The following is a 14,367-nucleotide window of genomic DNA, read 5'->3' on the forward strand; positions in this document are numbered from 1 at the left end:
AGAAGCAGCAGATGGAATTCATGGGACGGCGAGTGGTTGGCGAGGCTCACTAGCCTGCATTTTAGTGCAGTGAGATTCCAACTTTAAGGCATGTTGATCGTGCATGTTCATGCATGTAGTTATTAAATTGTTGCAATTTTTGTCTCTACAGAGTTTTTTTTGCAAATTTGACAGATAACGTGTAAAGAAAGGGAGTCGAATAGGACGTCAGTAACGTCAGTAACAGATGTTGTCAGTGGTCTTTGGATAGGACAAGATGATGTTTGTTCAGTTGAGCTTTCATTAATATTAACACCTACCCACATACACGTCGAAGACCAAGCCTAATCCTCCTTCCACCATGACCTCATTTTTTCCCATTCATGTTGTAAGTAGCTTCCCACCTTGTAACCTGCTGTTTCACAAGGTTAGGCATAAAGCTGTCAATCACTTGACACTGTATGAACAATCTCTATTTTCTTAGATAGTGTACTTGATCATCATGGTTATAGCTAACGATTTTTAAGTGGAAATTTGGCTTTTTGAATTGCCACTGAAACACAGTTTTATCACAAACTATTTGAAGTAGCTAATTGGCCCTCCAGATTGCACCAAAATATTGGGCCTAACGATTTTTAAGTGGAAATCTGGCCTTCTAATTTGTCACTGAAACACAGTTTTATCCCAAACGATTTGAAGTAGCAAATGGGGCTTCCGGAGACTGCCACACAGTCTTTGCACAATCTACTTAGATGCTGGAAGACCAATTTCTCACAGGACAGGATCCTATTTAGCTGTGACAAGTTCACTTGCAGCACTATCAGGAGCGGCTTCTCTGCACTGTGTCACTGAGAAAATGACTCCAGCAAAGCTAAATATCTGCTTTCTAAATGGCCAGGGAAATGTCACTTCGTCAGCCAATCACAGAAGACCTTGTGTCATGATGTTGTGGATGGTTTATGTGCCCTGATTGGCTGCCAGAGTCGACACACATAAAGGTAACCTCTCCACACCCCGTCCCCTCATCAAACACGATCCCCTGCACATCATACAGCACCACTATCCTAGTCAAAGTAATAACAAAAACATTAGTGGAAACGTGATGATTTACTGAACTATAACCAAATTTTGCCGACTTTGAGTAAAAACGCTCGTGAAAGCAAACACAAATCCGACTGTGCTATGTTCGCGCCAAATTTGAAATTGGCGAGCATTTTCCGAACATGTTCATTCATCTCTAATTGTAATTTTGAGATTGTTGGTATTTTTCGACATTTTTGGTTCTCAAATCCACATACAGTTTTCTTTTCCTTTTTCTGTTCTCCATGCTTAATGTGGCACACACAAACACACAGTGCAAAGATAGAGTCAACTTAGTTTCAGTTGTGATTTTCATAATGCTCACACCTGTTACTTGCCACAAGTGTGTTTGAATGAGCATCACATGCTTGAAGTAAAGTTGCTTACCCACAATTTTGGAAAGGTGCCAACATTTTGTCTGGCCCATTTTGGGGGTTCTATGTGAAATTATGTGCAATTTGCCTTTATTTCTCTGTTTTTTTGTGATGTTCCAATGCACACAAAGGAAATAAACTTGCATAACTAAACATGTGTAACTTCAATAATTGTATGGCAGAAAGACTTTATTTTCTGGAACAGTTTTGCCATTACTGTACAGCTTGCTAGAATGATATAAACAAGGCCTTAAAAGTGGTGGTGTTACTTTATATTGGTAAAAACCTGGCTACAGGTTCCTTTTAAATACAAACCAGACAGGCCTAAATGCATCTGCACTAATACAGGGTGCAGCGGACCCAAGTAAAATGGCAACTGCACAGGTGCAATAAAACCAAATGAAACAGCCAGCCTACAATCAGGGATTGGCCGTGTGGTACACCAGTACAGAAGAAATAATCCGCATGTGGCAATGTTCACACAGGGAATGCAGGGCTTCTGGTTCACAACCTCTTAGTAACACCATATAGGGGGGCTGCCCAGTGCCAACTAGAATGCATCCCGTGTGAACAGAGGCCACAAGTTTGCAGAACCATTTGGGCCCAACTGCACCCTGAAAGAAATATAAAAAGTGCACAAAAAACATATCAATATATGTAAGGTATTGGTTGATATTAACCCCTTAAGCCCCAAGGGTGGTTTGCACGTTCATGACCGGGCCAATTTTTACAATTCTGACCACTGTCCCTTTATGAGGTCATAACTCTGAAATGCTTCCATGGATCCCGGTGATTCTGACATTGTTTTCTCGTTACATATTGTACTTCATGTTAGTGGTAAAATTTCATTCAAATAACTTGTGTTTATTTGTGAAAAAAATGGAAATTTGGCGAAAATTTTGAAAATTTCGCAATTTTCCAACTTTGAATTTTTATGCCCTTAAATCACAGAGATACGGCACACAAAAAACTTGAAAAGTAACATTTCCCACATGTTTACTTTACATCAGCACAATTTTGGAACCAAAATTTTTTTGTTAGGAAGTTATAAGGGTTAAAAATTGACCAGCGATTTCTCATTTTTGCAACACCATTTTATTTTTATGGACCACATCACATTTGAAGCCACTTTGAGGGGTCTATATGATAGAAAACACCCAAAAGTGACACCTTTCTAAAAACTGCACCCCTTAAGGTGCTCAAAACCACATTCAAGAAGTTTATTAACCCTTTAGGTGCATCACAGGAATTTTTTGAATATTAAAAAAAATGAACATTTAACTTTTTTTTCACAAAAAAAATATTTCAGGTTCAATTTTTTTCATTTTTCCAAGGGTAACAGGAGAAATTGGACTTTAAAAGTTATTGTGCAATTTATCCTGAGTACGCTGATAGCTGATATGTGGGGGGAACCACTGTTTCGGCGCATGGCTGAGCTCAGAAGGGAAGGAGCGCCGTTTGACTTTTTCAATGCAAAATTGGCTGGAATTCAGATCGGACGCCATGTCACGTTTGGAGAGCCCCTGATATACCTAAACAGTGGAAACACCCCACAAGTGAGCCCATTTTGGAAACTAGACCCCCCCAAGGAACTTATCTAGATATGTGGTGAGAACTTTGAAACCACAAGGGCTTCACAGAAGTTTATAACGTACAACGGTACAATTAAAAAATCATATTTTTTCCAAAAAAATGATCTTTTCACCCCCAATTTTTATTTTCCCAAGGGTAACAGGACCCTAAAAGTTATTGTGCAATTTGTCCTGAGTACGCTGATATCCCACATATGGGGGTAAACCACTATTTGGGAGCATGGCAGAGCTCGGAAGGGAAGCAGCGCCATTTGACGTATTTGACTGGAATTGAGATCGGACACCATGTCGCGATTGGAAAACCCCTGATGTACCAAAACAGTGAAAACCCCCCCACAAATTACCCCATTTTGGAAACTAGACCCCCTAAGGAACTTATCTAGTTGTGTGGTGAGCACTTTGAACCCCCCAGTGCTTCACAGAAGTTTATAACGACCGGACGGGAAAATAAAAAAATTGTATTTTTTCCACAAACATGATCTTTTAGTCACCATTTATTTTTTCCCAAGGGTAACAGGAGAAACTGGACCCCAAAAGTTGTTTTCCAATTTGTCCTGAGTACGCTGACACCCCATATGTGGGAGAAAACTACTGTATGGGTACACGTCAGGGCTCGGAAGGGAAGTAGTGATGTTTTGGAATGCAGACTTTGATGGAATGGTCTGCGGGTGTCATGTTGCCTTTGGAGAGCCCCTAATGTACCTAAACAGTGGAAACCCCCCACAAATGACCCCATTTTGGAAACTAGACCCCCTAAGGAACTTATCTAGATGTGTGGTGAGCACTTTGAACCCCCAAGTGCTTCACAGAAGTTTATAACGCCCGGGCGAGAAAATAAAAAAATCATTTTTTTCCACAAAAATGATATTTTTGCCCTCAATTTTTTATTTTCCTAAGGATAACAGGAGAAATTGGACCTCAAAAGTTGTTTTGTAATTTGTCCTGAGTAGGCTGATACCCCATATGTGGGGGTAAAACACTGTTTGGGCGCATGGCAGAGCTTGGAAGGGAAGGATCACCATTTGACTTTTTCAACTCAGAATTGGCTGGAATTGAGATCAGATGCCATGTTGCATTTGGAGAGCACCTGATGTGCCCAAACAGTGAAAACCCCCCAAATATAGCTCCAACCCTAACGCCAACACACCCCTAACCCTAGCCCTAACCCTAACCCTGGCCCTAACCCTAGCCCTAGCCCTAACCCTAACCCTAATGGGAAAATGGAAATAATTTCTTTTATTTTTATTATTTTTCCCTAACTAAGGGGGTGATAACGGGGGCGTTTGATTTACTATTTATGGCGGGTTTTTATGTTTGGCAGCTGTCACACGCTAAAAGACGCTTTTTATTGTAAAAATAGTTTTTGCATCACCACATATTGAGAGCTATAATTTTTCCATATTTTGACCCACCAAGTCATGTGAGGTCTTGTTTCTTGCGGGACGAGTTGACGTTTTTTATTGGTACCATTTTGGGGCATGTGACATTTTTTGATCGCTTTTTATTCCGATTTTTGTGACGCAGAATGAACAAAAACCAGCGGTTCATGAATTTTTTTTTGGGGGGTGCGTTTACACCGTTCCGCGTGCGGTAAAATTGATAAAGCGGTTTTATTCTTCGGGTCAGTACGGTTACAGCGATACCTCATTTAGGTCGTTTTATTATGATTTGGCGCTTTTATGCAATAAAAACAATTTTATATAAAAAAATAATTATTATTTTTGCATCGCTTTATTCTGCGAGCTATAACTTTTTTATTTTTTTGCTGATGATGCTGTGTGGGGGCTCGTTTTTTGCGGGACAAGATGATGTTTTCAGCGGTATCATGGATATTTATATGCGTCTTTTTGATCGCGCGTTATTGCACTTTTTGTTCGGCGGTATGATAATAAATCATTATTTTTTGCTTTGTTTTTTATTTTTATTTTTTAAGGGGTTTGCTAAAGGGGTTAACTAATGGGACAGTTATATAGGGCAGGTCATTACGGACGCGGCGATACCAAATATGTGTCCTTTTATTGGTTTTGTTTCTTTTTATTTCCAAAAAATGAATTTATTGGGGGAATATTTTTTTTTCTAATTTATTTGGCGATTTTTTTAAATTATTTTAACACTTTTTTTTTAACTTTATTACATTGTCCCAGGTGGGACATCACTGTCCTGTGACAGATCGCTGATCTGTCACATCACAGATCACTTTGACAGATCAGCAATCTGTCACAGGCATTGAAGCAGACTTCCTCATGCCTGCGCTTTGCAGGCATGAGGAAGCCAGCTCCCTGAAGGCCCCTGAAGGTCCCCGTCACTATCTTGGATTCGGGGGCCTGCAGGGAAGGAGACACTGGCAGCAGCGCTGCTGTGGGGGGCTCAGGGAAGCACGGAGGGAGCCCCCTCCCTGCCGATGCTTCCCTTTAACCCCTGGTACACCGCGATCGTGTTTGATCGCAGTGTGCAAGGGGTTAACGTGTCGGGGGAGGTCCGTGACCGCCCCTGACACATTGTGCCGGGTGTCAGCTGTGATAATCAGCTGACACCCGGCCGCGATCAGCGGCGCTCACCATGTGGGCGCCGCTGATCGCTATGATGTACTATCCCGTCCCTGGGAATTAAGTCCCAGGGCACATGGACGGGATAGTACGTCACATGACAGAAAGGGGTTAAGGCCTTAATACGGAAGCTGGCAAACTGCATCAAAGTTCCTTACACTTGCCAGTCCTACTCTAACATGAAAACCTCAAAAAGAGGAAAAAGTCCTCCAAAAAAAATTCAGATACAAACCAGACAGGCCTAAATGCATCTGCACTGATACAGAACTAACCCATTTACATGATGGAACATATTTTTTGTTTGTTGCAGATAGATATAAACTTAATGTTATGGTTAAATTCTAACAATAATACAAATGTGATCATAAACTGTATTTTAAAGAAGGTAACAACAGTATTGTTATAATTATTTATTTGAGTTGTCTTTCACTGTTGTGTAAGCAATAATAATTTAATAAGGCAGATTACAAGCGTAAGGCTGTGTGCCCATGTTTCGCTTTTTTAAGCGTTTTTAGGGGTCAAACCGCTTCAAAAACACTTAAAATAAGCTTCCCATTCATTTTAATGCTTTTTGCCCTTTTTGTGCCAATGGATGCGTTTTTTACCGCTAAGGAAACGCTTAGCAGCTAAAAACGCAGCATGTTCATTAATTTTGCGGCTTAGTCCGCGTCTTTAGCTATTTCCTATGGTCCAGAAGATGCGCGGAAAAAAACGCATCAAAAACGTGTGCTTTGTGAGCAAAGAAACACGCGGAAAAAAGCGCGTTTTCTGGGAAGGAGTCCGGTTTTGTGTCAGGTTTAAAATGCTACTGTGGGCACATATCCTAAGGGCTCATACCCCTTTGTAAGGAAAAAAATGGTCCAATTTCCGGACCAAAAAAATGGACGAGTGCTATGCGAGTGTCATGTGAGTATCTTACGAGTGTAATGCGATTTCTGTGAGATTTTCCTATGGAAAATCCCTATGACATGTGTATGCAATGCGATTTTAGCATGAGGTTTTACATACAGCAGTTCTCTCTATGTAAAAGCTCATGTTAAAATTGGATTGTAAAATACAACTGTACAAATCGTGTTAAAACCAAATAATATTCAAAACATAGATAGATTAAAAGCCGGAAGATGCCGTGTACAGTATAGAATAGAATAGGTTAGAATAGACAGAATAGATATATTCACATAGAATACAGTTGTGGCCAAAAGTATTGACACCCCTGCAATTCTGTCAGATAATACTCAGTTTCTTCCTGAAAATGATTACAATCACAAATTCTTTGGTATTATTATCTTTAATTACACAAATTAGAGAAGCATCACATGATTTTTCGAACAGTGCCAATACTTTTGTCCACCCTCTTTTTTATGTTTGGTGTGGAATTATATCCAATTTGGCTTTAGGACAATTCTTTTTGTGTTTTTTCATTTAAGACAAATTAAATGAAGATAATAATACCAAAGAATTTGTGTTTGCCATGATTTTCAGGAAGAAACTGAGTATTATCTGACAGAATTGCAGGGGTGTCAATACTTTTGGCCACAACTGTTGGTGTGTGCATATATATATATATATATATATACATATATATATATATATACACAGTGCCTTGTGAAAGTATTCAGCCCCCTAGAACTTTTAAACCTTTTCCCACATATCATGCTTCAAACATAAAGATACCAAATGTAAATTTTTGGTGAATAATCAACAACAAGTGGAACACAATTGTGAAGTTGAACAAATTTTTGTGGAAATGCAAAAACTGAAAGTGGGGCGTGCAATATTATTCGGCCCCTTTACTTTCAGTGTAGCAACTCACTCCAGAAGTTCATTGTGGATCTCTGAATGATACAATGTTGTCCTAAATGACCAATGATGATAAATATAATCCACCTGTGTGTTATCAAGTCTCTGTATAAATGCACCTGCTCTGTGAAAGTCTCAGGGTTCTGTTTGAAGCACAGAGAGCATCATGAAGACCAAGGAACACAACAGGAAGGTCCGTGATACTGTTGTGGAGAAGTTTAAAGCAAGATTTGGATATAAAATGATTTCCAAAACTTTAAACATCCCAAGGAGCACTGTGCAAGTGATCATATTGAAATGGAAGGAGTATCATACCACTGCAAATCTACCAAGACCCGGCCGTCCCTCTAAACCTTCATCTCAAACAAGGAGAAGACTGATCAGAGATGCAGCCAAGAGGCCCATGATCACTCTGGATGAACTGCAGAGAGCTACAGCTGAGGTGGGATAGTCTGCCTATAGGACAACAATAAAGGCCCCGTTACACAAAACGATGTCCCAGCGATCCCACCAACGATCCGACATGGATGGGATCGCTGGGACATCGTTAGGCTGATCGCTGGTGAGCTGACATAGACAGCCCCTCCAGCGATCAGGACAAGAGAGCAAGCTGGTTTCCAATGTAAACATCGGGTATTCAGGAGCCGCGGCTCTTGGATACCCACTGTTTACCTTGGAAACCGGCGTACACGCTGGTTTCTAAGGTAAGGATCGGGTATCTAAGAGCCGCGCGGCTCCTGGATACCCGATGTTTACATTAGAAACCAGCGTTGCTGATCGATGGTCTCTCGCTGCCACACGCAGCGATGCATGCTGGCCAGCGGGAGACCAGTGATCGAAAAATGGCCCAGGCCGATCGAGGACGATCAGCGATCTCGCTGTGTGTGACGGGGCCTTAAGTCATACAAGGCACAAATCTGGCCTTTACGAAAGAGTGGCAAGAAGAAAGCCATTTCTCAAAGATATCCATAAAAAGTGTTGTTTAAAGTTTGCAACAAGCCACCTGGGAGACACACCAAACATGTGGAAGAAGGTGCTCTGGTCAGATGAAACCAAAATTGAACTTTTTGGCAACAATGCCAAACATTTTGTCTGGCGTAAAGGCAACACATCTCATCACCCTGAACACACCATCCCCACTGTCAAACATGGTGGTGACAGCATCATGGTTTGGGCCTGCTTTTCTTCATTAGGGACAGGGAAGATGGTTAAAATTGATGGAAAGATGGATGGAGTCAAATACAGGACCATTCTTGAAGAAAACCTGTTGGAGTCTGCAAAACACCTGAGACTGGGACAGAGATTTGTCTTCCAACAAGACAATGATCCGAAACATAAAGCAAAATCTACAATGGAATGTTTCACAAATAAACATATCCAGGTGTTAGAATGGCCAAGTCACAGTCCAGACCTGAATCCAATCGAGAATCTGTGGAAAGAGCTGAAAACTGCTGTTCACAAACGATCTCCATCAAACCTCACTGAGCTCGAGCTTTTTGCCAAGGAAGAATGGGCAAGAATTTCAGTCTCTCGATGTACAAAACTGATAGAGACATACCCCAAGCGACTTGCAACTGCAATCGCAACAAAAGGTGGCACAACAAAGTATTAAGTTAAAGGGGCCGAATAATATTGCACGCCCCACTTTTCAGTTTTTGAATGTCCACAAAAACTTAAAGTAACCAATAAATTTCGACCAACTTCACAATTGTGTCCCACTTGTTGTTGATTCTTCACCAAAAATTTACATTTGGTATCTTTATGTTTGAAGCATGATATGTGGGAAAAGGTTGAAAAGTTGCACGGGGCACTGTATATATATATATATATATATATATATATATAAATATATATATATGTATATACTGTATGTGTCATTGACACACACATACTGTGTATATATATCTTTATATTTCATGGAGAGATAGATAGCAGAATAGCCGATAATTCATTTGTTGGCATCTGTTAAATCATTAACCTCTTATTACCCCATATGCCACCACTACAGGGAAGATAGAGGCTAAGTGCCAGAATTGTAAGATGTGGCTTTTCTGGGGTGGCTCGGGGGAGATGATTTTAGCAAGGGGGGGGGAGCAATAACCATGGTCCCTTTCTAGGTTATTAATATCTGCCCTCAGTCACTGGCTTTCCTTCTCTGGTGCAGAAAATTGTGCGGGAGCCCACGCCATTTTTTTCTGTGAAAACATTTTTATTAAATACATACAGGTCCCTAATTTTACACACACATACTACTAACAGTTTTAGTCACTGACATCTATTAGTCTAACTGTTCTGCATGGGTTTACTGTATGTAAACCATGTCTCCTATCCTGTCGGCTTCAGCAATGATTTTACAGAAGCTGAAAAATGAATTATTGGCTATTCTGCTATCTATCTCTCTATAAAATATAAAGATAAATAAATATATATATATACTGTATATATGTGTTAACGACATATATATATATATATATATATATACCTATTCTTTGTGTATATATCTATTCTATCTTTTCTATTCTTAACATGTCAGTGTGATTTTACTGTACACTGGACATGATTTGTCAGCTTTTCAAAGGACATCGGTGCATATAAATCGGACGGCATATGCATGGTGCGAGTGCTGTGAGATTTTTCTCTCACACCCATTGACTTGCATTGGTGAGTGTCATCCGAGATATGCAGCATACTGCGATTTTTTTATCAGTCTGATTATGGCTGAGAAAAAATCGCAAATGGGATGTCACCTATTGAATAACATTGGACCGAGTGCAATCCGAGTTTTTATCGGATTACACTCATTTGTATTTCTCACAAGTGAGTGTGAGCCCTAAAGTGTGAAAACTGACAAAATCTGGGCAAAAAACAGATGCATATTTTATTTCTTTGTCACTGACTTACTGGAAAATGGCCATGACTGAGCAGAAAGATGAGGTGGCATAAAAGTGCCAGAGTGACACAAATTTTGGGGGCACAAAATGGTCTACAGTGAGCTAACGTACTTAGGATTTGAAAAGAATAATACAAAAGTGTATAAAGTAGCACCAAATTTATTGAACAGCATGAGCAGTTGTAATTTGTGATTAATTTGGCACCTCAAATCTTGCTCTAGGCTGTATGACAGATGTCGAGTGCCAATGCATGGTATAGGCTGTGAGGGGTTGACACATTCAACTGCTTTCCCAGGTAGACACAGGAACCGTTCTAGTAGAAGATCATTTGCTGGTTTATTGAGGATAGCATAAACCTTGGCAGCATTCAGCAAAATAAACAGAGCCTTGCTGGCATAGAGGTAAAACAAACAAAATACATATGAATCTATTCCCTGCAGGGTTCAGCTGTAGTTAACCCGGAGAGTCATCAGCTCCTACTGGAGCTACAGTATGTGGGAGTTCCTGCTATCACAAGAGATAACAACGCCTGACTCTCAAGTCCAGGTATATAACATCCCATGTGATTGTCACATGACCTTGATCTCACACAGGTCCTGTCAGGACTCTGCAGGTGGAAATACAGTGGACCTCCTCCCACCCACTGTATGAAGGTCCACTAAACCAGCCCATAACATAGGTTCCTATTAACCCTCTCAACACTTAGCATGCTGGAGGCAAAAATACTCTGGTTTTACATCACAGACCGCAGAATGCGCAGTGACACGTATCTTCCTTCACATACTATGACAATGACTTTGTCACAAGACATTGGAGCTGAGTCCACACCATACACAACAGGTGCCTGCAGTGTTATACAGCTAAAACCTGTCTCTAGCAGGGCGCTTGGGGCTAGATCGAAATGCTGCTATTTAAGTTCCCCCATGCCACACACTCAGTGTCGACAGACTATCATGGTAGTTGGGGGCCTACTGAAGACTCCTGTCACTGCCTTCCTTGTACTCCTATAAAGCCTGGTGTCATATAAAAGACTGTAATTAAATTCACCACATACTGAACGTTTATCCATAATCCTATTTATTACGCTGGCAGCACCGTGATGTCTGTAACCTGCATATGATAATTTTGTAACATTTCTCTGATGCACATACATAACATTCTGCGATCATTCCATGTACCTAACGCAATTATCCGTATTCTTTCCAACAGAATCACTCTTCATCCATGACTGAAGTTACCTGAATCAAGTAATGGACATACAAGGAACTGTTTTTTATACTACATTAGATGGAGACCACCAAGAACACAGTTGCTCATCGTTAAACTGCGACTATCAGTATTATGTTATATCTAGTTAGAAGCTGATGTTTTTGTACGATTTTGTTCAAGGAAGTGATGTAGCTTGCCCTGATATTATTTCTATGGTAGTGTCAACATGCAGCATCCCATATGTATGCCATAAGCCAGTTTTTTCTCCTATTATGGTATATGGTGCACTAAAAAGAGACCATCCTTCTAAATTGTCATTGTTATGGATGTTTGTATACAACTTTTTGTATTATTTTATAAGCATTAAACTGCTGTGTAAATGAAAATGCTATCACACACTTTAATTTTTTTTTTTTTCCAAAACAGAATTTTATACTTGAAGCGCGTACAGGATTGGACATGCCTTTTTCATTGAATTAGTAATTTGACCCATATACTATAACCTACACCAGTGATGGATTATTATTGTAATTATTCATGCGGGCACATTTTACCATTATTTAGTTGGAATTGCAAAGAAATATGAAGGTGTTTTGTGTTGAGATTGCAGTGGTCTTATTGTTCATAGCAACTAGTGATGAGCGAGTATACTCGTTACTCAGATTTTTCCGCGCATGCTCGGGTGGTCTCCGAGTATTTTGGCGTGCTCGGAGATTTAGTTTTCGTCGCCTCAGCTGCATGATTTGCGACTTGTAGACAGGCTGAATACATGTGTGGAATGCCTGTTTGTTACGGAATTCCCACATGTATTCAGCCTGTCTACAAGTCACAAATCCGCAAATCATGCAGATGAGACGACGAGAACTAAATCTCCGAGCACACCAAAATACTCGGAGGACACCCGAGCATGCTCGGGAAAACCCGAGCAACGAGTATACTCGCTCATCACTAATAGCAACCAATCAGTCCATCTAGTCTCCATTATTTTACACTTCCTGAAAGGGGTGGTCCAGCCTTAGGCAACAAGTCTGCAGTCATTCTATGTGACTGCAGACTTGTGAATCTTCACATGCACTGCGCACTGTGAGGATTCTCTACTGCCGGCACCGGGAGCAGGCAGTCACGTCACCGCAAGAATGCGATACTTGCATACTTCCAGTCACATTCAGACTAGATTTGTCCAGCTATGCTCAATACACTTGCATTGAGCGAGGCTGGGCCCATGTGACCGCATGTATGAAAATTACATACTTTCAGTCACACGCCTGCCTCTCCAGGCTCCGGCATCGGAGAAGTCTCACAGCACACAGTGCGCGCGATGTGAGGATTCACAAGTCTGCCGTCATATAGAGTGACGGCAGACTTGTAGCCAAACTGGACTAGGCTAGACAACTCCTTTAAAGATGTTTTTGAAAAGACAACGAGGCTATTTTAGCACTTGATGTCATATGGTTTAGATTTTATAGGATCCATGACAGATATTATGGTTCTGTCCTAATCTGTTCTGTTTCATTTAGAGTCATTTTGCCATAAGGGGCTATCAGATTTTTTAAAGAGAATATTACCACCATCAAAAGCAATGAAAATGTATGGAACACAAACATATGTGAACAGAGCTTTAAAAGTTTTGTAGACTGTTTTTGCTGAACCACATTTCCCCAAAAATAACCTTACAGTAATACTAATGACCATGATTGGATCCTGTAGACAGTACATTGTGATACCGGGTTTTCCAGGGAAAATGGAGATTTTCCAGGTGACTTCATATGCTAAAAAGCAACAACAAAAAAAAGCTTTACTCCCTGCAGATGATTTCCACAGTGCGACATTAGTGAGGTCACCAATGATGTGCTCTGGAAGTCGCCCGACTGTGGCAATGAAACACAGTTCCCACTGGTTTTGCAGCAGCTTTAAACAGTGATGACTTTCTACCGGTGTAAATACAGACCAGTAGAAAAGAAGATGCATAGTTTATTTTGTTGGGTTTTTTTCACATAAATACATCTGAGATATCTTAATTTTACCCAGACAACCCCTATGTAGGGAATCTGTCAGCAGGTTTTGCTATTTAATCTGAAAGTAGCATGATGTACGGGCAGATTCCCTGATTCCAGTGAACTGTCAGTTACTAGGCTGTGTTTTTCTTCAATAATATCATTGTTTTATCAGCAGCAGATTATCAGTACAGGAATATTTGCCTTGTGCCATGTAGTGCTCCTGCTCCATGTAACCCCACTCCCACCACTAATAGGCAGCTTTCTGTAAGTGTACAGTGTGCACAGAAAGCTGTGCTGTGTCTCTACAATATGCTGCTCACAGCCAAAACCTGGTGACAGATTCCCTTTTATGGATTCTGTGGACTTTATTTTCTAAAACTTGTCATGCACGGTATAAAAATACTGCATATATATATATATATATATATATATATATACAGTCATATGTAAAAGTTTGGGCACCCCTATTAATGTTAACCTTTTTTCTTTATAACAATTTTGGTTTTTGCAACAGCTATTTCAGTTTCATATATCTAATAACTGATGGACTCAGTTATATTTCTGGATTCAAATGAGGTTTATTGTACTAACAGAAAATGTGCAATCTGCATTTAAACAAAATTTGACCGGTGCAAAAGTATGAGCACCCTTATCATTTTCTTGATTTGAACACTCCTAACTACTTTTTACTGACTTCCTGAAGCACTAAATTGGTTTTGTAACCTCATTGAGCTTTGAACTTCATAGCCAGGTGTATCAAATCATGAGAAAAGGTATTTAAAGTGGCCACTTGCAAGTAGTTCTCCTATTTGATTCTCCTATGAAGAGTGGCATCATGGGCTCCTCAAAACAACTCTCAAATGATCTGAAAACAAAGATTATTCAACATAGCTTTTCAG

General features: G+C 40.2%; 1 protein-coding gene across 2 annotated transcripts in view; it reads left to right on the top strand.

Annotated features, from left to right (window-relative positions):
• PLPPR1 (phospholipid phosphatase related 1) overlaps nt 1-11,857 on the top strand; it is a 474,199-nt gene extending 462,342 nt beyond the window's left edge. For both annotated transcript variants that reach the window (XR_012221525.1, XM_073552427.1), the window contains one exon: nt 11,472-11,857. Coding sequence is in view for 1 of the 2 variants with exons in the window: in XM_073552427.1 (XP_073408528.1) it covers nt 11,472-11,504 (33 nt within the window). In the remaining variant the exon portion in view is untranslated. The remainder of the gene's footprint in view (nt 1-11,471) is intronic.
• Nucleotides 11,858-14,367: the final 2,510 nt, after the last annotated feature.

Source organism: Dendrobates tinctorius, unplaced genomic scaffold, assembly GCF_039654945.1.
Source record: "Dendrobates tinctorius isolate UK_male_01 unplaced genomic scaffold, ASM3965494v1 ptg000191l, whole genome shotgun sequence".
Classification (NCBI taxonomy): Eukaryota; Metazoa; Chordata; class Amphibia; order Anura; family Dendrobatidae; genus Dendrobates; species Dendrobates tinctorius.